Source organism: Tympanuchus pallidicinctus, unplaced genomic scaffold (assembly GCF_026119805.1).
Source record: "Tympanuchus pallidicinctus isolate F22 unplaced genomic scaffold, pur_lepc_1.0 scaffold22, whole genome shotgun sequence".
In the NCBI taxonomy this organism is placed as follows: domain Eukaryota; kingdom Metazoa; phylum Chordata; class Aves; order Galliformes; family Phasianidae; genus Tympanuchus; species Tympanuchus pallidicinctus.
Window position 1 is genome coordinate 756234 of NW_026294739.1, and position 20893 is coordinate 777126.

General features: G+C 49.3%; 3 protein-coding genes across 8 annotated transcripts in view; all 3 read left to right on the forward strand.

The window, feature by feature from the left end:
* Positions 1-469: 469 nt before the first annotated feature.
* On the forward strand, positions 470-11716 carry PARL (presenilin associated rhomboid like). Its single transcript, XM_052685581.1, has 10 exons — positions 470-565; positions 643-841; positions 902-1042; positions 2721-2769; positions 4722-4817; positions 5987-6136; positions 6555-6625; positions 7753-7854; positions 9389-9486; positions 11437-11716. Exons 1-10 carry the CDS (start codon positions 519-521, stop codon positions 11549-11551), a joined length of 1068 nt encoding a protein of 355 aa, XP_052541541.1. The 5' UTR covers positions 470-518; the 3' UTR covers positions 11552-11716.
* An 892-nt stretch (positions 11717-12608) lies between these two features.
* MAP6D1 (MAP6 domain containing 1) lies at positions 12609-19811 on the forward strand. 4 transcript variants are annotated; one of them, XR_008207433.1, is made up of 4 exons: positions 13495-13934; positions 15963-16080; positions 17936-18148; positions 19187-19811. XR_008207433.1 is itself a non-coding variant. In XM_052685590.1 (3 exons), the coding sequence occupies exons 1-3, from the start codon at positions 13507-13509 to the stop codon at positions 18014-18016; spliced, it is 627 nt and encodes a 208-aa protein (XP_052541550.1). In that variant the 5' UTR covers positions 13495-13506; the 3' UTR covers positions 18017-19811. The 4 variants fall into 4 exon arrangements, 1 of the variants encoding a protein (XP_052541550.1); XR_008207434.1 differs by lacking the exon at positions 13495-13934 and adding an exon at positions 12609-12982 and having other exon boundaries at positions 17939-19811; XR_008207435.1 differs by lacking the exon at positions 13495-13934 and adding an exon at positions 12747-12982 and having other exon boundaries at positions 17990-19811.
* PLEKHB2 (pleckstrin homology domain containing B2) overlaps positions 13453-20893 on the forward strand; it is a 418604-nt gene continuing 411163 nt past the window's right edge. Inside the window, exon 1 of one of the 3 annotated variants that reach the window (XM_052685587.1) lies at positions 13453-13463. The gene's annotated coding sequence lies outside the window, so the exon portion shown is untranslated. The other 2 variants (XM_052685588.1, XM_052685586.1) reach the window with 2 other exon arrangements.

Sequence of the window (20893 nt, forward strand, 5' to 3'; positions counted from 1 at the left end):
ACTCTCACAGTAAAGAACTTCCCCCCGACATCCAACCTCAGTCTTCCCTCCCTCAACTTAGAACCATTTCCCCTCGTCCTGCCTTTTCAGAGTTGATTCCCCTCCTGTCTGTAGGCTCCTTTTAGGTACTGAAATGCTGCAGTGAGGTCACCCCGCAGCCTTCTTTTCTCCAGGCTGAACAAGCCCAGCTCCCTCAGCTTGTCTTCGTAGGGGAGGAGCTCCAGTTCCCTGACCACGCTCCTGATAAGGTCTCTGGGGAAAAAAGTAATAAAATACTCTGAATTCCAAAGCTAAAACAAACTTTAAATTAAAAAAAAAAAAATTTGGTTTTGTTAGAAAAACGGAGCGCTGACATCACGTGCACAGCTCGCACCGCCCGGGCACGCCGGGAGGGGCCGCCGCACCCAACATGGCGGCCGGGGCCGACCTTCCCAATGTGGCTGCGGGCACGACCGGCACCACGCCCCCAAGATAGCGGCGGCCGCCCCGGAAGCGCTCGGCGCGGGGAGGCGCCCAACATGGCGTGGCGGTGCTGGGCCCGCGCCTGGGACCCGCGGGCGCATAGGTACTGCCGGGTGGGGCGGGCGGTGGATGCGGCGGCGGCGCGTTGCGGTGAGGTGACTGTCCGCTCTTCCCCCGCAGGCTGACGGTGCTGCTGGAGCAGCGGCGGGGCTTCCGGCGGGCGCGGCCGCGGAGCGAGGAGCCCCAGACCCCCGCCGGCGGCGCCGAGGCGCGGCCCGCCCCGCCGCCGCCCCGCCGCAGCCTGTGCCCGCCGCCGCCCGCCCGCGGGGGCCGCCCCTCGCCGCGCCGCCTGGTGAAGCCGCTGCTCTTCGCGGTGGGGGTGAGTGGCGGCCGGGGGAGGGCCCGGGCGCGGGGCCTCGCTTGCTGACCGCTGGCACAGTTCACAGGCACGGCCTTCGGCACGGCGGCCATCTGGCAGTACGAGGCGCTCAAGTCCCGGGTCCAGAGCTACTTCGAGGAGGCGCGGGCCGACTGGCTGGATAGGATTCGGCCGCAGAAGAGGGGGAGCTTCAGGAAACAGGTGCGGGGCCGCGGGGTGGGGCCGGCGAAGGGAGAAGAGCGCCACGGTAGTGGCTTGTAAATATCTAACATAAGTACGTTCTGCTTCTCCGGCGCTGGAAAAACTGTAACAACTGCTATTCCTAAGCATTCCAGACGTCGGCTCCCAAAGATGTGAGAGCTGGCTCACGTTCTGAATCTCGAGCGTGAGTCGTTTAATCTTCTGGCTTCTGAATTGCATTGGTATTTTTAATTTTACTCTACAAATATGAGGATTCAGGCGGCATTCATAAGGAAAGCTTACTCTTCCTCATGCATCACTTTAGAATTGGGCTGTAAACAGCAGCATAAGTAGTGCAATATTCGTGCAGTTAGTTGGCATCCCAAAAGCTACCAGCCCCTTTTATTTTCAGTTAGGTGCATTTAAATCTAAAATAACACCAGTATGTGCTGAGGTCCCTGCTGTGGCTGGTGGCAGCCCACGCCTGCTCAGTCTTCTTTCCCTGGGAGGCAGGGCTGTGTGCACTGGAGCAGCACAGGATCCTGGAATGCGTTTGGCAGTGCCACTTTTGCCACGGTGCACATTGTGGTGCACAGGGAAAAGCACCCAATGGGCACAAACTGCTCAGCGCATACACCTTTGTCTTAAATCATTTCAGCTTTATACTTTTGTTTTCCTTCAAAACCTGGGGAGGAAGACCTGCTGGTTAGCTTTCTAGAAGTAAAACAAAACTACCCTATTCATAGGTTTAAATTCCCAACCTCTCTCCTCAGTAGGTGAGTTTCACTTTCAAAATATTTTGTTCTCCCATTAGATTCTGAGTGCATTCTACTTCTAGTATTATAACAAAGTGATGTTACTGTAGTGTCTTCATACCAGAGGAGTTGGTTGGATGCACCGGTATCATCTGTGTCCTGGGCCAGAGCATTAAGCCAAAACCACAGTGCTGTAACTCTGGTATCAGATAGAAAATAGCTTAATAGTAGTATTGCACCTGCTTCCCAGCCTGTAACTGATTTATCTGACTATGTGCTCATTAATACGTCTGGAAAATCATTGAGCAGTCAATTAAATATTTGTCCAAAGCCATTCTGAAAGCTCACAAAGGGAAAAGGGGATGGAATTTATGTGTGGGCTGAGTGAGCTCAAAATAAACTTTTTCAGGGGTTTTAAACTTGAAGGAGGGCTGGGTGAACTGGACACAAGAGGGAATGGTGTCCACATCTTGTGGGCCACCTCTGCGAAGGTGACCCTGGCACAAAAGTGGAATCTCTGAAAGGTGGGTGGTGTGTTGTTAGCGTTAGAGTGAGGCTTAGGGCTGGATATATGCTAACTTTGGCTCATCTGCTAAAGTAAGCATTATTGACTAGATCCTTCTTCAGTACAAGCAGAGGTAACCTGTGGAGTTGTACAAAGCGATATTACCCTGTTCTCTTTTTTGAAGAAATTCTTGATCTGCCTGTAGATTTGTCAGGAAGGAGGGTAGATAACCACAGATCTGTCAGGAAGGAGGGTAGATAACCACACTTCAGTAAGGAAATGCCGACTTAAATAGCCGAACCAGTAAGAAGTACAGAAACCTGCACCTGATTTACTAGACAACTTTCAAACATATACCTTCCATTCATAAACTTCTGTGACTGTCTTTGAAATTGCAAATGCTCTGCAGCAGCACTGATAAATACCAATTCTGTTTCAGGTTAACAGCTGGTGGAATAACCTGACTGAGGGTCAGCGGACTGTGACAGGTTTGTGTTAGCTTACAAGTATTAGACATTGACAGGAAGAGAAATATGGCAAACAGGTACAGTATGTTGAAACAGATGGCTTTCTTACTGCATTTGTGTTGTTAGGCACAAAATACTTTGTGAGAAATACTTGCACATGCACTATTTCTGCTACACTTCCTTCTCACAAAGTATTTTGTGTGCATAAAAATATTGCATCTCTGTAAGTAAATTATGAAAGTTAGCTAGAATCCTCCCCCGTAACGTTTCTCTGCGGAGCTGTGAGAAACAGCAGATACTTTTAGAGGGAGTATGAGCTAATTCTGTGCTTTTCTCTTTCTTTGTGCAATTCTGTAAGAGTTATCTTGAATATTAGGTAGCCATGAGATGCCCTAAACTGTGGGGCTTTCTCATCCAGCTGAAGCTGACTAGCTTCAGTTACCTAGCCTGTTAAGTAACATGACTGTTTGCCACCACAAGGATGGATGTGATAATTCTGTGATAATTTTTTGCTATGCGGTGTTCCTCCCTTTGGTTGGGACGTGGTTTTGACTGGTTAGGTTAACATTACCCAAAATCCCCAAAGCAGAGGTAATGTCTGGGGAGAAATTGATGTAAATAAAATAGCTGAACAATACCCAGTGTTAGATATTTTACAGTTTGTGTTAAAAGGCTGCTAGAAATAACTTTTATGTAACACTATGCTGTGTCATTTACTTACCTACATTATAGAATGCTTTTAATTATTCTTCAATAAGCATGCCAGGTGATGACTCAGATGGAAGTATGATATTGTGTCTGGGGAGCAAAGACTCATTCTGCATTCTAGATCATCTCTCATCACTTAGATAATCTAACATGCTAAGTTCTAGCTGGTCAGCCATTTGGGTATTTGCTGTAGCAAGGTAGGCTTTCTTACTAGAGGAAACACTTTCCTTGTGTGTCGCATCAGGGTGTTACAGAGCTGTCAACAATTTCAGAACAGTAAAGCCAGTGTGCTTCAATAGTAATAAAGAAGGCACTCCAAACAAGAAACAATCAATTTGCTTCATTACTGTTTTTAAGCATTCATGTTCTTAAATAAGATCACAGTAAACATCTGTGAAGTAAAAAGCTGTGCATTTGCTATCTCACAAAGAGGACTGTACCTTAGCAATACCAAGCCAACTTCTTATACTTGATGCCTAACCAGTGTCATTACAATTCCCTGAAAACCTTGCTCTCCTATGAAATGGGAAGAATGTGTACTGCGTGTTTGTTACAATTGGAAAGATTGAGTGAAATGAGTATAACAGCAAAGGAGCTAGTGCAGATGGAATGGTGTTTCAAAGGCAAATGAAAGGTGCTCACCTGTCTTTGAACATCTAGGCTCACAGGAAGGTCTCTATAAGAGGAACACACAATCAGGGGTCTTCCTCCAGTGGCAGTCAGCCCTTCAATGAGGTCTGGGAGAGATGCAGCCAGGCTGCACCCCTTCCTGTCCCACAGCTGCATTGCTTTCAGCTGTGCTGACAGGGCTGACAGGGTCCTTTCCCCAGGTTCTCCATCAGTGGTTCAGGACAGGACTCAGCAGTTGCCATGCATTATCAGTATGGTTCCTGTAGCCTTCTCTCCATGCATGGTTGAATGCCTCTGTCAGCCTGCTGGTGGTATTTGGGAAGAAGCAGATGGAGAGGCAAGAAACAGCTGGTTCTTCATTCACTGGTTCTACAGTGCAATAGAGGTGTGCTGAGTGTCTTTAGTACAGATTTACTGCATTTGTTAAACTGTATGTTAAAATAAGCAGCTGAAGTTGTGTGTTCTGTTTATAAGGTTTGTAAGTAGAACTTTCTGTATTTCTCACTGCTTTTTCTAAACTCTATAAAGTAAGAAATAGTGAGGGGAGAAATGGTTACTACAGGCATACTTTTGATTACAGTATTACAGCATGTTAAATTCATAGTCTGTTTCTGTACTTCTTGTCTTCTTACTAGGTATTATAGCTGCAAATGTCTTCATATTCTGTCTATGGAGGCTGCCTGGTATGCGACGGATTATGTTTACATATTTCACCTCAGATCCATCTTCCAGTAAGTAAACACTAATTTGACTGACTTTTCTGTATTGGTGTGTATCAGGGCCTTTGAACACCCTGTAAAGCTTGGGATGATGCTGTGCTTGCTGGTGATGAAGCTGCAAGTAAGCCCAGTCGTGCCCAAGCATTGTGTTGTCTAGATTGATCTGATTTTGTATTTTAGTCAAAAATAAGCCCCAGCATTGGTGCTTTTCTAAGTATTGTAGGGTCAGTATAGTTGTCTGACATCTGGCCTTCTCCTGCATTCAGTGGGCTGAAGTTCTTGCTTTTCTAAAGGTGAAGAGACGCTGAAGTTAGTGACACCAAGCCCTACTGCTTCCCTGCACAGAATGCTGATATCCCAGTGTTCACACAGACCTTAGTCTGTATGTTATGTACAGTCTCCTCATTTCAAAGCTGGGCTTTGGATCACAAAAACAGCCAGCCACATAAAACTAAACGAATACCCTCAGCTTCCACTTTGTGTGAAGTGTTTTGAGCTCAGGAAAAGAAGCTACTAGTATTAAATAACACAACGATGAGCTTTCTTTTCCACTGTAGAGAAAAGCATTGAAAGGATGAAAGAGATATGCATTGGGAAAGCAGTTTCTGCTGTCCTCTTAATTTTCACTGAGGTGGAAACTCAGTGATTTCCCTGCATAGTCTCCAGCATCAAAGACAGCTTTAATCCAGATCAGTCACTCCAAACACTCCATTTGAAACGGTGTTGATCTTTAAACCTGCTGTTCAGCCTTTTTATGTTTTCAAGGCTATTGTTGCAGTGAGGAGAGCTGGTGCTCCTAATGAATCAATTTCCCTAGCAAAATAATTCCGTATCGAAGTTCATCTGGAGATACTCATAATCTTTCACTATTATGTGTGTATGTGAAAGTCTTTCCAAAGCACACAAAAAGTGTTTTAAGATTCATTTTTTAAAGTGAAACATTCCCTAATAGGTACCTAAAGTAGCTGTTGGTACAGCTTGCGTATCTCAGGCATATGTTCTGCCTTTCAGAAGGTTTTGGAACTTGAAACTTGTTACATTTGTGGATTTATTACATAGTTTATGTTTGAGGATTCAAAGTACAATTAACCTGTAGTGTCGTTTGATAAACTCTTAGTCTGTGTGACATGCATGCTGAAACAAATTGGAACACTGACTTTGTTTTTCATTTATTTTTGCAGAAGCCCTGTGTTCTCCCATGCTGCTCTCTACGTTCAGTCACTTCTCTCTTTTCCACATGGCAGCAAACATGTATGTTTTATGGAGCTTTTCCAGCAGTGTTGTCTCTCTTCTGGGATGTGAGCAGTTCATTGCAGTGTATCTTTCTGCTGGTAAGGTGAAATGCATACATTTGCAACATTTTGAAAACATATTTGTGCACGTGAAGTGTGCATAGTTAATAAGTGTGCAGTGACAGATGGCAGCTGTGCAGTGGGAGGCGTTGCTCTGCTGGGTGACACTGCTTACTTGCTGTCACACAAAGGGCTGATGGCTGTAAGGAATTGGGCTTCCACTGTTCTACTCTGAGAACACAAGTTTCTCTTTTCTCAATCACGGTTACCAAAACAAAATACTTGTGGTGTGGACTCGTGGGGTTTACCTGGGAAAAGTAGACTGTTTATTCAAGTTCAAAAACAAAACAAAAGCCCTACACTACTTTCTTAAGCAAAATTTAAAGAATGTTGTTGAGCTTTCTGATCCTTGTCAGCGCTGGTGATGTTGTTTCTAATGGGCCCTTTTCCTTTCTAGGGGTTATCTCCACTTTTGTCAGTTATGTTGCTAAAATGGCTACAGGGAAGTTTGAACCATCCCTTGGAGCTGTGAGTATCTCAGAATGTAGGAGACCTTACGTATGTGAAGCTGTGTGGCCTGTTATATTCTTTAATCTGCTTAAAAGAAAATATTCTGGATCATGAAAACTAACTGGGAAGGGTTACAAAAGCCCAGGTAACCAGGTGGGAGCTTGGATATTCTTCAGTTATTTAAGCTCTCTTGCAGTGACAGCCCAGAGCTAACAGCAATCATAGTGGATTGTAAATGAGCACCTGTCAGCAGGTCTTGGCACTGAGCAGTTCAGTTCTGTAACTTGTGTTATTACACAGTTGTGTGTCGTGATCTTCTCTAATTGAAAAACAACACTTGTGAAAGAGATCATGCATTCAGATGGCACGTGCTGCTAGTGCAACCCCTAGGGAGCACAGTGCAGAAAGAGCAGCCCTCTGGGCAGAAGTCCCACTGTTTGGAAGGTATGAGATGGGCTGAGGAGGTGATGTGGTTGTCTGTTCTGTGCAAGTATTTTCAGTAGTGCAGTGTTTTAAAACACCTAACAAACTGTGATGTTGAAGTCAACACGGCCTTTGTGAGTTTTACACACTTCTCCACTTATTTTCCTAAATTTTGAAAGACATAGAAGTTGGGTTCTTGCTTTCAATGGGAAGGAACATTTTAATGAGCAGTTTCTAAATTAGAATTTTTGTTAGTGCTGTGTGTTTTCCCTTTATCTTATGAATAAATTGTGTCTGCAACAATTTCTATTAGATTTATTAATCTGAGCTTACTGAAATTGCAACACTGCGTCAGTTTGTGGTATTCACATCTTTTGCTTTGAACATTTCCATGGATACAAAAGCCTGCAGTCTGTTTAGTACAGACCAGAGACTTGTTTCATTGACAAAAGATTTCTTGTTCCTGTCCCTCTGTTACTTTCCCTGCTTTGTTTTCCATTATCTAAGATGTCTGTGATTAATGTGTGCATACAGATTGCTAGAGTTTCCTGCTGAAAGCACAGTAATGTTGGTTGTCTTCTGGTTCTCAGATTTTCTGTGGTACTATGTGGTGTAGCATTTAGAAAAACTAAAACCAAAAGGAAAAAGATTCAGGTGCAGAATTCTTTCTTTCCCACATGTCACATCTCAGCTTACTCCCGTGTGTTTTAATGTGTTTTCAGTCAGGAGCCATCATGACTGTCCTTGCAGCTGTCTGTACGAAGATGCCAGAAGCAAAATTAGCCATCATATTTCTTCCCATGTTCACGTTTACAGCAGGAAACGTAAGTACCTTTGAACCTCAAAGAAAAATGTTTTTCCTCTAACTGCCCTTCACCTCAGATCATCTTCATTCACGTCTCTAAGGTGTTAAATTGGCTTTGAAAAAGGCTACAAACTCATGGAAGTCCTGGGGGCTGGTGCAGACTGAATGCAGCCTAGCAGTCTCATGCACACGTGTGCAGTCAGCTCAGTTATCCTAGGCTTCATCCTGCATGGATTTGTTTGAAGTCAGATACTCAGAGGTGAGGGAAGCTAGGAAGGACTCAGGTGAATCTGTTGGGGGAATGTGTGCACACTGTTCTGATGTCTTTCTGGTGGGTGGTACTTTGTGTGGCAGCATTTGTTAACAGAGTTACCCTTGTTAACAAGGTGAACTTAACCTAATATCTAGACTCTGTTTTTGGAGAAAAATTCTTCAAGACTGGGAAGGCAGAGTTTCACTTCAAGGGCAATAACACTCCTAGTCTAGGAACGCCTGCCTCCTCGTTTGGACACTTCCCATTGGTACTTAAAAGAACACCTTTGGGATTAGAAATTAACTGCTGGGGCTTTCCTTCAGTGATGGATCTTCTTTAACTGCTTTTAGACACAGCCACTGCACCATTTAGGAAAAGGTTTTTATGTCTGTTTGACTTGCTTGAATCACAGAATGGTGGAATAATTTGAGTTGGAAGGGACCTTTAAAGACCATCTAGTCCAACTGCCCTGCAGTGAACAGGGAGAATAAGTTAATCCTCTTTAGTCTACTACTTACAATTGTTTTCTTATGTTACTTAGAGCAGTTAAGCTTTGTCATTTCAAGATTTGTGATTGTAATATTTTGCTGAACTCTGTCAACTGTGTTTGTGTGATAAATGTAGCCTGTGTGTATTTCTTGCGCTTCTGTTTGTGTGGATGTGGGCTGTTTTGGTTTTGTTTTTTTGCATGTTAGCCTTTAATTGCATCTTTCCTGAAAAAGATCACCAGGGTAGAAATGCTGGCAGAGGCACAGCCAGCACTGCCATGAGGAAGTTCACATTACAGCAGTAACACAAGAACAGCACCAGCTGGAATGGTGCAACCCACAGGGCATTTTCAGCCTTTACTAAGAACTCCTACCCTTCAATTTCTAAATGTTAAGTGCTCCTGTAGCCTAACTCATGTATATTGTAACAGGCTTTTAAAATAACAAAGCTGATACAGCAACACAGCTGCTATTCTAACTTGTCACATGTCATCAAGGAGAGAGATTCTAATTAAAGAACACATTGTCCTAACGTTCATTTTCTTCCTGCTGGTCTCCTGTAATGAGCCATTATCTGGGAAGCCCATGTTCCTCCTCAGCATTACTCCTCACCTCCTCATGACTGTATCTGAAAAGCACAGTACAGCCAGCAGCTTACATCCATTCACAAAACACATTTTTACAGCAATTGCTTTGATATGAAGGTTATGGGGTGCTTTTTAATCCAGATCTTTAGTCTCTGCTAGAATATTTACAGTGGCCATTACATACTGTGTCTGATCCTGTCTGTTCCATGTTCTCTTCTTTTGCAGGCTTTAAAAGCCATCATTGCATTTGACACTGCAGGGCTTGCTCTGGGCTGGAGATTTTTTGACCATGCAGCACATCTCGGGGGAGCTCTGTTCGGAATGTAAGTGTCACATTTAAATCCCTCCTAGGCAGATTTTCACCCCCCCACACACACATACCTTACCTCTGAAGTTTGGGGATTGTTCTTATTTATTTGTTTTCATATGAATAGCACTGAAGAGGAGTCAGTGTTATTCTTAGAATGTCTTAAAATTGTGTGGAAAAGTACTGTTACCAGATCTTAGAGCTGAAGGAAGTTGAGCTGGGCTGTCCTTGGTTGGATGTCTGACTGTCCTGTCGCTGTAAGCTGGGCTGGCTTTCTCTGTCCTGCTCTCCAGCACACTGAAGAGTCACAGGGCAGAACAGATTCTCACAAAACATGGTATAACAAATTAAAATGCTTCTGGAGTTGAACAGTTGAGAAAATTCTTGTGTCTGAAATGTTTATTTCCGATTACCAGTTTAGAGTTGAATGAGTATGAACTGAGGCCATATTCTTCAAGCAGCCCCTAATGCTGTGTTTCACTGTTGCTGCTTTTGTATTGTAGCCTAATTGTGAAGAACTACTAGAAATGAGTTTGTAGCAAACAGCTCTGCATTGTTCGTGTTGGAACCATGTGAGCTAATGAGTTTTGCACTCACTGTTGTCCTAACTTGCACACACATTGCTAGGAGTGTTTTTAAACACAGGCTAAAAGCCTACCTGATGTCTGACTAGACCAGATAAAGAATGAGTTGACAGCTTGTTGTAGAAATGTGTCCAGTGGGTTTATTCTGCAGCATTCCCTAGGTTTCCAGGGAACCTGGGCTCCTGTGGTAGTGTGTAGAACACTGTTCCTTCCACTTTCCCTGAGGTCACAGAGCACAGCAGTTACTAAATGTTTGTTCTCACGTGCCTGAAAGCTACAGTCTGGTTGGAGGGTGCTTAGTTTGGTCTCCAAGCAGGTTTGCCTTTGCTGCTGCTTGGCAGGAGGTTTCACTCTGCATAGCCAGCTTTCCCTCCCTTCTCAGTTTCTCATAGTAATACAGATTCACTTCTTGTGGCTGTCCAGCCTTTTGGCTTGCCTGGGTGGCACTGAGTGAAGAGCATCTGCCTTGGGCTGCATTTAAGTAGGTCACTCCAAAAGTAATGCCTCCTCCCCGTGGAAACTACAACAGATACAAAGCACAGTAATGCTATTTGATGGAGCAAAACACTACTTTTCATATTCCTCTCTGGTAAGGGCAGGTCTTAGAAGAGTCTGGTAAAGAGAAATGATCACATTTTTCTTTGAGATGAATATCTGTTGCAGCTCTGTACGTTGCATTTGAAAATTTGCAGGTAATGTATTTATGACAGCTGAAAATGCAGTCACAAATACACCAACAATTCAGTGCTTTTTTCAGAGCTGCACTCAAGTTTTACAAGCACCTTTCCTTCCCCCTCATGTATACATCCTATTCAGTGATTATTTCGTTATGTGGCTCCACCTTTCCCCCATGCTATCCTCCATAACCTCCCTTGTGTAATCACTTGTACAAAACCACATCAGTATCAGCGTGAGTGTAAATCAATCCAGAGCACTCCAGCAGATCGATTCTGTATTTCATTGCAGAAAAAGCTATGGAATGGAGTGTGAGCAGCTTTAATGGGGGAGTTCGTGTTGTGCTTAGGTACAATATATACCTAAGTAGAATACCTTCTACTCAGTGCTTACTTAGGATTAACACAAGTAACTTTACATGTCTTACCTGAAAGTAGTTTTTTGTATCTCTTTTGTGTCACTAAGGCTTGAAATTAAAGGCATGAAAGCCATTCATGCTGGAGATGGTGATACACAAGAACCTTAGGAAGTTTTCTTGGAGTCGAAAGGACAAGCAGCTTAGCTAACATTGCCACCTTCCAAAAATGCTACTTCTGCCTTGGTTTATCTTGTCTGCTCTTGCAAGCAGTTGTTTGCCTTTAGCAGCAGGTCTGTTCCTCGGCTGCAGAGAAGTTGCAATTAGTTCTGACTGGCATTTTCTCTCCCAGGTGGTATGTGACTTACGGCCATGAGCTCATATGGAAGAACAGAGAGCCGCTGGTGAAAGCGTGGCATGAAATGAGGACAAGGAATGCAGGAAAAGGAGGTGGAAGATCTAACTGACCCTAATCCCACTGTGCAGCTGCCGGAGGGTTTTTTTGCTACTCCACATTAGAAACCTCAGCTTCTTAGAGGCCTGACATTAACTTCAGTTATAGAAATGCCTATCATTAGAAAAGAAACTCTGACAAAGGTGGAACAATAAAGTTTTTTAGCCAATTTCTCTGAGCCAGCAGTCTGTCTGTCTTTTTTTTTAAGGAGCAATGAAAAAACTGTCCAATAAAGTGGCTGAAAGTTCTGCCAAAAAGACTTTTGATGTTTGTGCAGTTGGTGAATACTTGGGAAGATAAATGTTTGTATATCTCAGGGATCTTCCTAACAGATCATCCCCTGATGCCCATTGCTGGCTGTGTGGGTTCAACTCGGCGTGGCAGGACTCGGAGTTAGGCTAAGTGCTGAACTTCCATGGCCTTTATTGCTGAAATATTGCCTGCTGGGGGAGAAAAGCCACGGTCTCCTCTGGGCTGAACCTGAAGTCGTTGAAGCCATGCTGAATGGTTCGTACAGGTAGGCCTCTGTGCTGGTTTATTCCTCAACTCATTCAGCTCGTCTTAATTTGTCTGCATCCAAGATGCTGCTGTATATTATTAGACTTTACTGACAAAGAATCTTTTGTCTCATTCATAATTGCGTACAGGGGAAAAATGACTTACAGTATGGTTTTAGGTATTTCACCATGAGCTTTCGCTGCACTGCTTTTTCTCTGTTTTAAGTCTTGCTCATTTCCTGTAAAAACTTTGGAGGAGTAACATTTGATTCAGAATCTGCTGCTAAGCTTCAGCAAAAATGGATGAGCACAAGATCAGTACTGCTATAAGCAGAAGCAACTGCCTGGGGAGAATGGTTTGTGGGCAATGTTCCCCAAATACAAATGAAAGCAAAAATGGATTTTGGGTATGTTAGCGAGGGGCAAAAGCCTGCTTGGATAAGAGCAGGTGGCGGCTGAGCTTTCCCCAGGCTGCACCATCCTTCCAGGTGTGCTGACCTACTGCAGCATCTCCAACTGAAAACCACTGCATCTTTTTGTACGTTAGAACGCTCTTGCATGGATAAACACTGCTAAACAGCAGTGGGTGAGCTCTGATCCTTCGCTTCTCCATCCTGTCTACCTCCCTGTGACACTGAGCACTGAGCACGCTGCTTTGCAGGGCTGTGAGCCGGCACAGCTCGACGCTCAGCGCCGGCAGCAGCAGATGGCAGCGGGCGGGCGGTGCGGGAGGGCGATGCCGCCGTTCCCCTTTTAGAGGCCGTTCAGCGTCTGAGTTTGCAGCGCTTGTGGTGCAGGAGCACGTAGAGCTTGCGGGACGCTTCAAAAGCGCTCCTACTGCCGAGCAGCGAGTTCGGTGTCATTTTGCACCTGAGCCTTTTCGCGGCGTTGTCCGCCAGAGCCTGGCAGCCTTCTCTGCTCTGCAGCTGACAGACTGCGAGGGGAAGGTGGGTGCTGGAGAGCGCGGTGGGGCAGCCCGGCAAGGGATGGCGGGGCACGGGAACGGGGCAGTAAGCAGCGGGCGGGCGGGAGGGGAGCGGCCCACCGTGCGGGGAAGGGTTTCTTCCCTTATCTTCAAAGAGCTCGTTGTTGCGATGAGAAGCGCAACGCGGTAATCGCGCAGCTGCTCGGCAGAGACAGCGGGCAGCGTTTGTGCGGGGGGAAAAACAACAGCATCGAGTCACGGCTCAGCGTGAAAAGCCGCAATTGTTCGCCTTCCGCGCAGCGCAGGCAGGCTGCGGGGCGGCGCGGTGCCCGGGCAGCTCCGCGCGGGGCGGGAAGGGGAGCTGGGCAGCGGAGCGTCCCGCCGCACCGCCCTCCCCTCCCGGCCGTCCCGCCGCGGCCCCGGGCTCCGCTCAAACCCCCCCTCCCGGACCGGCACCCCCCGGGGTCACGTGTGCGGCCGCGATCCCGGCGCGGGGGCGGCGGAGCGGGGAGGGGGCGGCGGGAGGAGGGGCGGCCGCGGGCGGCCATGGCCTGGCCGTGCATCAGCCGCGTGTGCTGCCTGGCGCGCTTCTGGAGCCAGCTGGACAGGTCGGACCTGGCCGTGCCGCTCACCATCCGCAACTACTCGGACATCGAGGAGCACGAGGACGCGCCCGCCCCGCAGCCGCCGCCGCCGCCGCCGCCGCGCCCGCCCGCCGCCGCCCCCCGCCCGCGGCCCGGCCCCGCGCGCGGCTCCCCGCCGGAGCCCTTCGCGGCCGAGACGCAGTACCGCCGGGACTTCCGCGCCTGGCCCCTCCCGCGCCGCGCAGCCCGCCCCTGGGTCAGCGCCGGCAGCGGCGGCCACCGAGCGACGGCGCCTCCGCCCGCCCCGACCCGCGCCGTCCGCGCCCTGCCCGGCATCGGCCGCCCGGAACGGCGCCCGCGGGCGGACGGCGGCCCCACCACGTCCTACAGGTACCGGCGCCGCGGGGGCGGCGGGGCGGAGCGCGAGCACTGCGGGCGGGCACCGCGCCGGGGAAGCGGCCGCGGCGGAGCCCTCGGAGTCCGGGGCGGCCTCTCCGCCGCGGTCGGGCCGGGGCCGCGCCGTGCTCTCGGACGGGCGCGGGGAGAAACCGCTCCACACCGTCCGTAGGTCGTTGGTGTTGGTTGGCTGCGGTGGCGGCCGGGCTCGGCCGGGTCCCCACGTCGTGGCGGAGGCCGGATCTGCGGGACGGGAAAGCTCTGGTGGGGCGCGCGGGTACGGCGGTGAAGCCCTGTGCCGTTCGGGCTGCGTCGGTGAGACTTCGCTCTGCGAGTCCTGCCGCAGCTGGTCCTGCGCTCACTGTCCGGAACGGGAGGAAGCTGAGCCGCAAACAGCCCTGTGTGTTTCCCTTATGCGGTGCGGTCATCGGGCTGACCCGTCGCACCCATCGTGCTGACCCACTGGGCTGACCCACCAGGCTTACAGGGCATTTAGCAGTAGGCAGACACCCTGATAACCGTTCTTGGGACTTTTGTGGGAGTCTTCCCAGAGCCGAAAGAGAGGTAAAAGTGGATATTTTTAATTATTAACGAGCAAATCTGCCTGAAGGATGGAAGGACAGCGTGGCAGCCTGCTGTCCAGAGCGTTCCCCGCGTCCCCAGCTTTTTGCGTGGAGCTCTACAGGCTCAAAATGAGTCAGTGCTCTGCAAGGGGAGCTGGGGCACACAGGATGGGCAGAGGGATAGGGCTGCACAGTGCGGTGCGCTTCCACCGTGAAGAACTGTGGGCACCCCTGCAGAGGTTCATCCCTCATCCAGCAAGGTATTGAAACACACTTATCCCGAATAACGGAAGTCAAGCTCTTCTAACCAAGGCTCGGCGTTCTCTTTATGCCCTTACGTATCTTGCTGCCTGGGAAGGTTAGTCCTGCAGACCCTGGCCTGCCATGCTGTCTGGGGAGTGCAGGGGCTGGGCTGGGGGCTGGGCTGACTGCACACTGCAGGGCTCAGTCAGGGGAGCGAGGCAGAGCGATGTGAGGACAGCGTGCAGTGGGGAGAAGCTGTGCCAGCATGGGCTGCTGCATTAAGTGAGGAGGAACCCAAACCTACAATAGAGGAAAAAGGGAAGGAAGGGAAGATGGGAGAACCACCTCCCTGAGCCACCTTTTCCTGAGGCATGAGCAGCTCCCAGCACTGCCTGACATCACTATGGCGATGGCTGAGACAGAAGCGGCCACATCTTCAGCTTTCTTCCTCCTCACTCCCACATGCGTGTTGTACCCTCTGGCTCCATCTCTCCCACCCCCTCTCTTCCTTTCCCGCTCCCATCCCAGCTCATTGCCCTGCTGGCAGGGATCCCGGGCTGCACACACAGCTTTGAGTCTGAAGGGGGAAAAGGTGAAAAACGCTCAGAGGTGCTGCTGAGCTTTCCCTGGTGTGCCAGCTGTTAGCAGAGGGGTGCAGTGGAGGAGGAAAGGCCAGCTCATGGAGCTACCCCTGCTCTGCTAACTGAGCTGTTTTCTCTGTTTCTTAATGAGGAGTGGTGGTGCTGCTGCTGCACCCCAGGTGTGCTGCCAGATGCTCCTTGCAGAAAGGCTGTGCTCCCAGGGCACTGCTCAGCCCAGAGCACCTCCTGCAGAGATGCTAACTTCATCTTCTACAATAATTTAGTTGATTTGCTGATCTGTCCCCAGGTGAGGTGCACCCTGGGGCTGCACTGCACCGCTATGAATCAGCCAAGGGGCAGCACTGTGAGGTTGGAACTGTGCTTAGGAATGAAGCGTAGGCCAGGCAGTGAGCCAGGAGTAACAGAGAAGTCAGGGCAGCCCATCAGCCCCGCGCATCTCCCGGCTTTTTGAGCTTCAGGCCTCTAGGCTCCATTCTTTTATTCCTGGTTTAAATAAGCTCAGCACTGTGAGCAATGTCTAATCCGCCTTCTGGGTTTGCAGCCGCTCTGAGCAGAGGCAATCGGTGAATCTGTTGTGTTTTATGGGTTCTTTTGTCTTGACCATCTTGTTTCAGGCAAGAGTATCGCCCTTGGACTGGAGCGAAACCATCCAAGCCCATAAAGACAAAGCAAGGCTTCATTATCCCAGATGACCATTTTGTTCAGGAGACAAGTTACAAGGCAGACTATAAGGTAACTAACACGTTTTTAATCCCAAAGTCAGTGTGGGTAAAGGCCAAAAATGCACAACAGGAATGTCTCATCTGTTATGGGAGCGAGGTGTGCAGAATAAAGCTGTGCCCCACTGCTCTGCCCAGCCCTGGCTTCCAGGGGGGGGCAGCCTGCAGCCCGCCTGCACCCAGCCTGAGAGCAAGACGTGCATAAAGCAAATCTTTGCCTTGGCGAACGCGAGGAAGAAATGTTTAATCAGCAGATGGCAAAGTACAGCCTCCGCAGAGGCTGGGTATGTGCAGCGATACCCACTGAAAGTGGGACACTTACCTCAGGCAAAAGAGAGCATTTGCAAACCTCACCCATGCTTCCCCTGTGCTCTGAGCAGCTTGGGCTGACGGGGGTTGGCAGCGGGGGCTGCAGGGGCACTGCCTGTGGAGGAGCACCTCTGTGCTGTGCTGCAGTGGCATTGTGCAGCAGGCAGCTGTAAGGCAGCCAGCAGGGCTGCCCTGCCATGCCTGCTGGTCACAAACAGAGGACTGGTGGGAGATGTGGAGACTGGCAGCTGTCCTGGGCAGAGCCACCATGAAATGGCAGTTCTCTGTTTTTGGTGAAGTCAGGAGGGGGGCTGCAAAACATGTTTTAGTGGGAGATACTGTTGGTAGGTGGATGGTGGGAGCAGATGATCATGGAGGTCTTTTCCAACCTCGGTGATTCTGTGATTCTAAAGCATACAGCCCTCCTGTGCTTGCAGCCTACTGACAGGGTCCCTACGAGGGGGTCCCAGAGGAACCCCACAGTCTCTCCCACTTCTTAAAGAAGGGAGAGAGAAAAGTGAAATCTCAGATGGAAACACATGACACCTAGGGCACTGTGCTACAGGCTGTGTAAAGACCTCACGTGCTGGAGCTGGAGATCCCCACAGCATCTAGGGCACAGACAGCTAAGGAGGGACATATAAAATTAAGTAGGTGACAAGGAACCACCATTTCTGACAGGAGTGAGATAGTGAGACTCCCCTTGGTTTTCACTGGGCCTTTTGGACTTCACCTCTTGCCTGAAGCCCTGTGGCTTTGCTGATCAGGTTGGCTTTGCTGACAAGCTGCCTGCAGGACTTGGAGCGCTGGCTGCCCTGCTGCTGAGTGGAGGACAGGTTGGCTGGGATGCAGCTTCTGCTCCTTAGCACGTCAGATGCATCCCCTGAGGAATGGAAAACAGAGCAGCTCAACAACAACAAACAGATCAATAGCTTTTTCCCCATGGCCTCATCCTTTTTGGCTGGATGGTGCTGTCAGAATCCTCAGCAGTCAGCAGGACTTTCATTCTTTATGGGCAGATGCCCCCAGTCCTGGGCTGAGTGCGCAGCTACGACTGCTCCTGTCTCAAATCCTTTGGGTTCTAATGCAGACACGAAGCACCCGGCTGTCCTTTGTTCTTAATACAGGTGCACCCAATAGGGTGAAATTTTGACTCCAGAAACATGAGAGTTTTGATCACTTTCATTATCTCTGCATGCTTCCGGAGCCAAGGTGCTCGTATCCTGCAAGGGCTCTTTCAGGTCTGTACCTGGCACAGCCAGCATTTGGTACAGCTCTGTTTTTGGGCACCCTGGTGGACTTCTCCCGAGGGCTGGTGTCCAGACGTGCTGCTCAGCTCCCTGCCTCCACCCAGCACCAGTGCAGTGGCATCCAGCACACCTGCAGTGGCATCCAGCACACCTGCAGTGGCATCCAGCACACCTGCAGTGGCACGGCACGGTGTTTGCCAGCGGGGATCTGTGGAGAGGGGGCAGAGGTGGGCAGGATGCTCAGAGCCCCCGCGCTGTGCGGAAAGCTGCGACTTGCATTGCTCTAATGCTGCTCTCCTCTCATCTCAGCAGATCCCGGAGGTGAAGACCAGGTTCTCCCCCAACCCTTCTGCTGTTTTCCAGGCGCCGTCGCGGATCCTCAACGTGTGACGCAGGGCCTTCCTCGCACCAGGCAGCGGCACAGCGGTGCTTCCGACTGGATGCGTCACTATGCACTTCTCACGGGAGCGCTGGGATCAGCAGGAGCGGCTCCAGCGACTGGGGATGGGCAGCTCTCCTCCTGTGAGTGCACTGACTGCAAAGCGCTCCATTCAGAGCCGGCAAGGCGTGACCCAGTTCCTTAGGGAGCGGGTTCCTCGCCGTGCCAGCCGGCGGCACGCTGGGAGGCTGACAGGGCAGCGCAGCCAGCGAGGCACGCAGCACCCCTCTGCTCTGCTGTGTGCAGCGGGAGGGAGAACTAAAACCAAACCGCAGAGCAGCGCGGGGCAGGGAGCGCCTGCCTGACTTCTCAGCTTGTAGAGCTGCCTCCTGCACACATCTCAGCACCAGGCCGCAGCACAAGGAGGGCTGCTCCGAACCCATGGGGTTGCTGGAGCCGCCGGCAGCTCCGCATTGGCTGTGCTGGGGGGCTGTGCATGCAGGGCAGCTGTGTGTGCAGAGCAGTCAACGCACACCGAGCTTCTGGGTGTACAATACTTGTGGGTTGGATGTAAATATTGCACCTGGATTTTACCTAAAGCAGTTTGTGACCCTTTAAGGAAAAGGACGTGCTTCTACTTTTAATAAATGTTAACTCTTTGCATATGCAAGGTAGAAAGTTTTGCCTTGAAATGCCTACGTTTCTGCCTGCCAATTGGTGATGTTAATGTTAGGAGCAACCAAAAGTGAATGTTACTTAGAAACTCTTCTTAAAGAAAAACGTTAGCATAGAATGTGTGACATCCCTCATTGCTAAGATAGGCCATTTTCAGTGGCATTACTCTGAAGCTCATTTTTTAGGTCGGTGCGGATTTAGCTTTTGCTGAGATGGTGGAGGTGTGTTTTAAGAAACCATCCTTTTTAGCCTCTGCTCACCCAGACCCCCATGGTTTTACAGTTGCTATCTCAGAGACTCATTGCAATACGATGAGTCTGCTCCTCATTTCCTGTTTCTACCAATTATTTTGGAGAAAAGGATGCAAAACTTTTCCTTTCTACATTTGAAAGATACCAATACGTTGGCTAAAATGAAAGGCAATGCCTCCGACCAAATGCTGAAAAGGCGCATTAATCTGTGACCACAGGGCTCATTATAGGGATTCTCTCTTCACCTTCCCCCAGCTGAGGCCAATGGCAGACTTAATGAGCTCTGAGGACTCTGCAAACATGCAACTGGTGCTGGTAGCTGATAAGAAGAGTGCTGGAAGCACCAGAGTGTGGATGTTACACAGGATTCATGCAGAAAGCATCTTCTCAGTGCATTAGGTGAGAATCTGGTGTTCCTGGCAGCATTGGACGGGGGGGGGGGGGGGGGGGGGGGGGGGGAGGGGGGAGGTTGATGTTGGCCTCAAGCCCTTGTTTTTGGGCCCCAGGATGTACAGCAGTGCTTGCCAAAAACATTTTTCAGGAGGCTCATTTTTCAGGAAGTTGCACTCAAAGCATTCAAACTCTGCTAAAGGTTTTGCATGGCACGCGTTTCTAAGAAGAAATGAATCTGCTTAATCTCTTTGTAATGTTTTTAACTGTTTTGTTCAATTTTGGTTCATTTCAATCCTGGATTTTATTATCAGAAAAAGGAATTTTAAAAAAAAAAGAAAAAAAAAGCATTGCCTGTCCCGTCTGTCTTGTTAATTCACCCTATTTCTAAAAACATCAACCTGGTTGTAAACAAACTGAGAATATAATGAGCTTGTATTTTATCAAAGGGATTGGATTTAATTTAATAAATTAAGACGTATTTTGGCTACTGGCTCTTTCCCATTCTTTACACTGTAAGACATGAGCACTCAGCCTCGGCAGGACAGCCTGGCCCTGCATCCCCCCACCTGCAGCACTTCCATGGCCCTTGGCACCTCCCAGCACCCCTCTCACACTGCTGTTTGCCTTCCCAACTGCTCTGGGTTCATATCCACAACCAGCAGAGTTTTTCAACTGTGAGTTACGCTTCAGGCAATGGTTGGTTTTCTGATGCATGGAGAGATGTTCTTCAAAAGGGAAGTTTCATGCCTGGAGCTCTGTAACTTACCACCTCTGGACCATGCTTTCTGGTTTCATGCTGCTGTGCAGGGACTGGTACTGTGAGGTCAGAACTCCTGCAGGGCTGTGTGCTGGGGTGAAGCTCTACTATGCCCTGTGCCTCAGAACAACACTCATTGCCTGAGCTTGGAAAGGTCACGGCAGCACACTGATGACTGGCCTGTGTGTGACATAGAACAGCTTAGGTTGGAGGACCTCAGACATCATCCAGTTCCATCTCCCACTACTCACCCCAGCTCAGGCTGCACAGGGTCCTAACCAAGGCTGGCCTTGAGCTCCTCGAGGTATGGGGCAGCCACAGCTCTGTGCAGCAGTGCCAGCAGCACCTTCCCACTCTGAGTAAAAAATGTCTTCCTAACACCCAACCTAAGTTTCCCCTCTTTTAGTTTAAAGCCATCGCCCCTTGTCCTGTCACTATCAGCCTCTGAAAAAAAGTCAGTTCTTGGTTATAAGCTCCTTTTAAACAAGAGAAGGCTGCAATGAGGTCTCCCAGAGCCTTCTCTTCTCCAAGCTGAACAAGCACAGCTCCCTCAGCCCTTCTTCATAGGAGAGGTGCTCCAGCCCTCAGAGCACCTTTGTAGCCCTCCTCTGATCCCACTCCACATTTCCCCTCATAAAGCTGTGCATTTCTCTTACACAAATTTCCTGGAAGCTGCAAGCTTCCTACCTCTGCCTTATTCATACTGAGTTGCCCCTTTTCTGGCCCTCAGAGCACCATACAATGCCAAGGAGCAGCCTGGTGCACGGCAGAAGGCTGCAGCTGTTCAGCGCAGAGCTGTGCTCTCAGTGCAG

Coding starts and splice junctions, on each gene's coding strand:
- PARL (XM_052685581.1), top strand. CDS start 519: ATGGCGTGGCGGTGCTGGGCCCGCGCCTGGGACCCGCGGGCGCATAG. Junction 1,043..2,720: donor GGGGGAGCTTCAGGAAACAG/GTGCGGGGCCGC, acceptor ATTCTGTTTCAG/GTTAACAGCTGGTGGAATAA. Junction 7,855..9,388: donor TCACGTTTACAGCAGGAAAC/GTAAGTACCTTT, acceptor CTTCTTTTGCAG/GCTTTAAAAGCCATCATTGC.
- MAP6D1 (XM_052685590.1), top strand. CDS start 13,507: ATGGCCTGGCCGTGCATCAGCCGCGTGTGCTGCCTGGCGCGCTTCTGG. Junction 13,935..15,962: donor GGCCCCACCACGTCCTACAG/GTACCGGCGCCG, acceptor ATCTTGTTTCAG/GCAAGAGTATCGCCCTTGGA. Junction 16,081..17,935: donor GTTACAAGGCAGACTATAAG/GTAACTAACACG, acceptor CTCTCATCTCAG/CAGATCCCGGAGGTGAAGAC.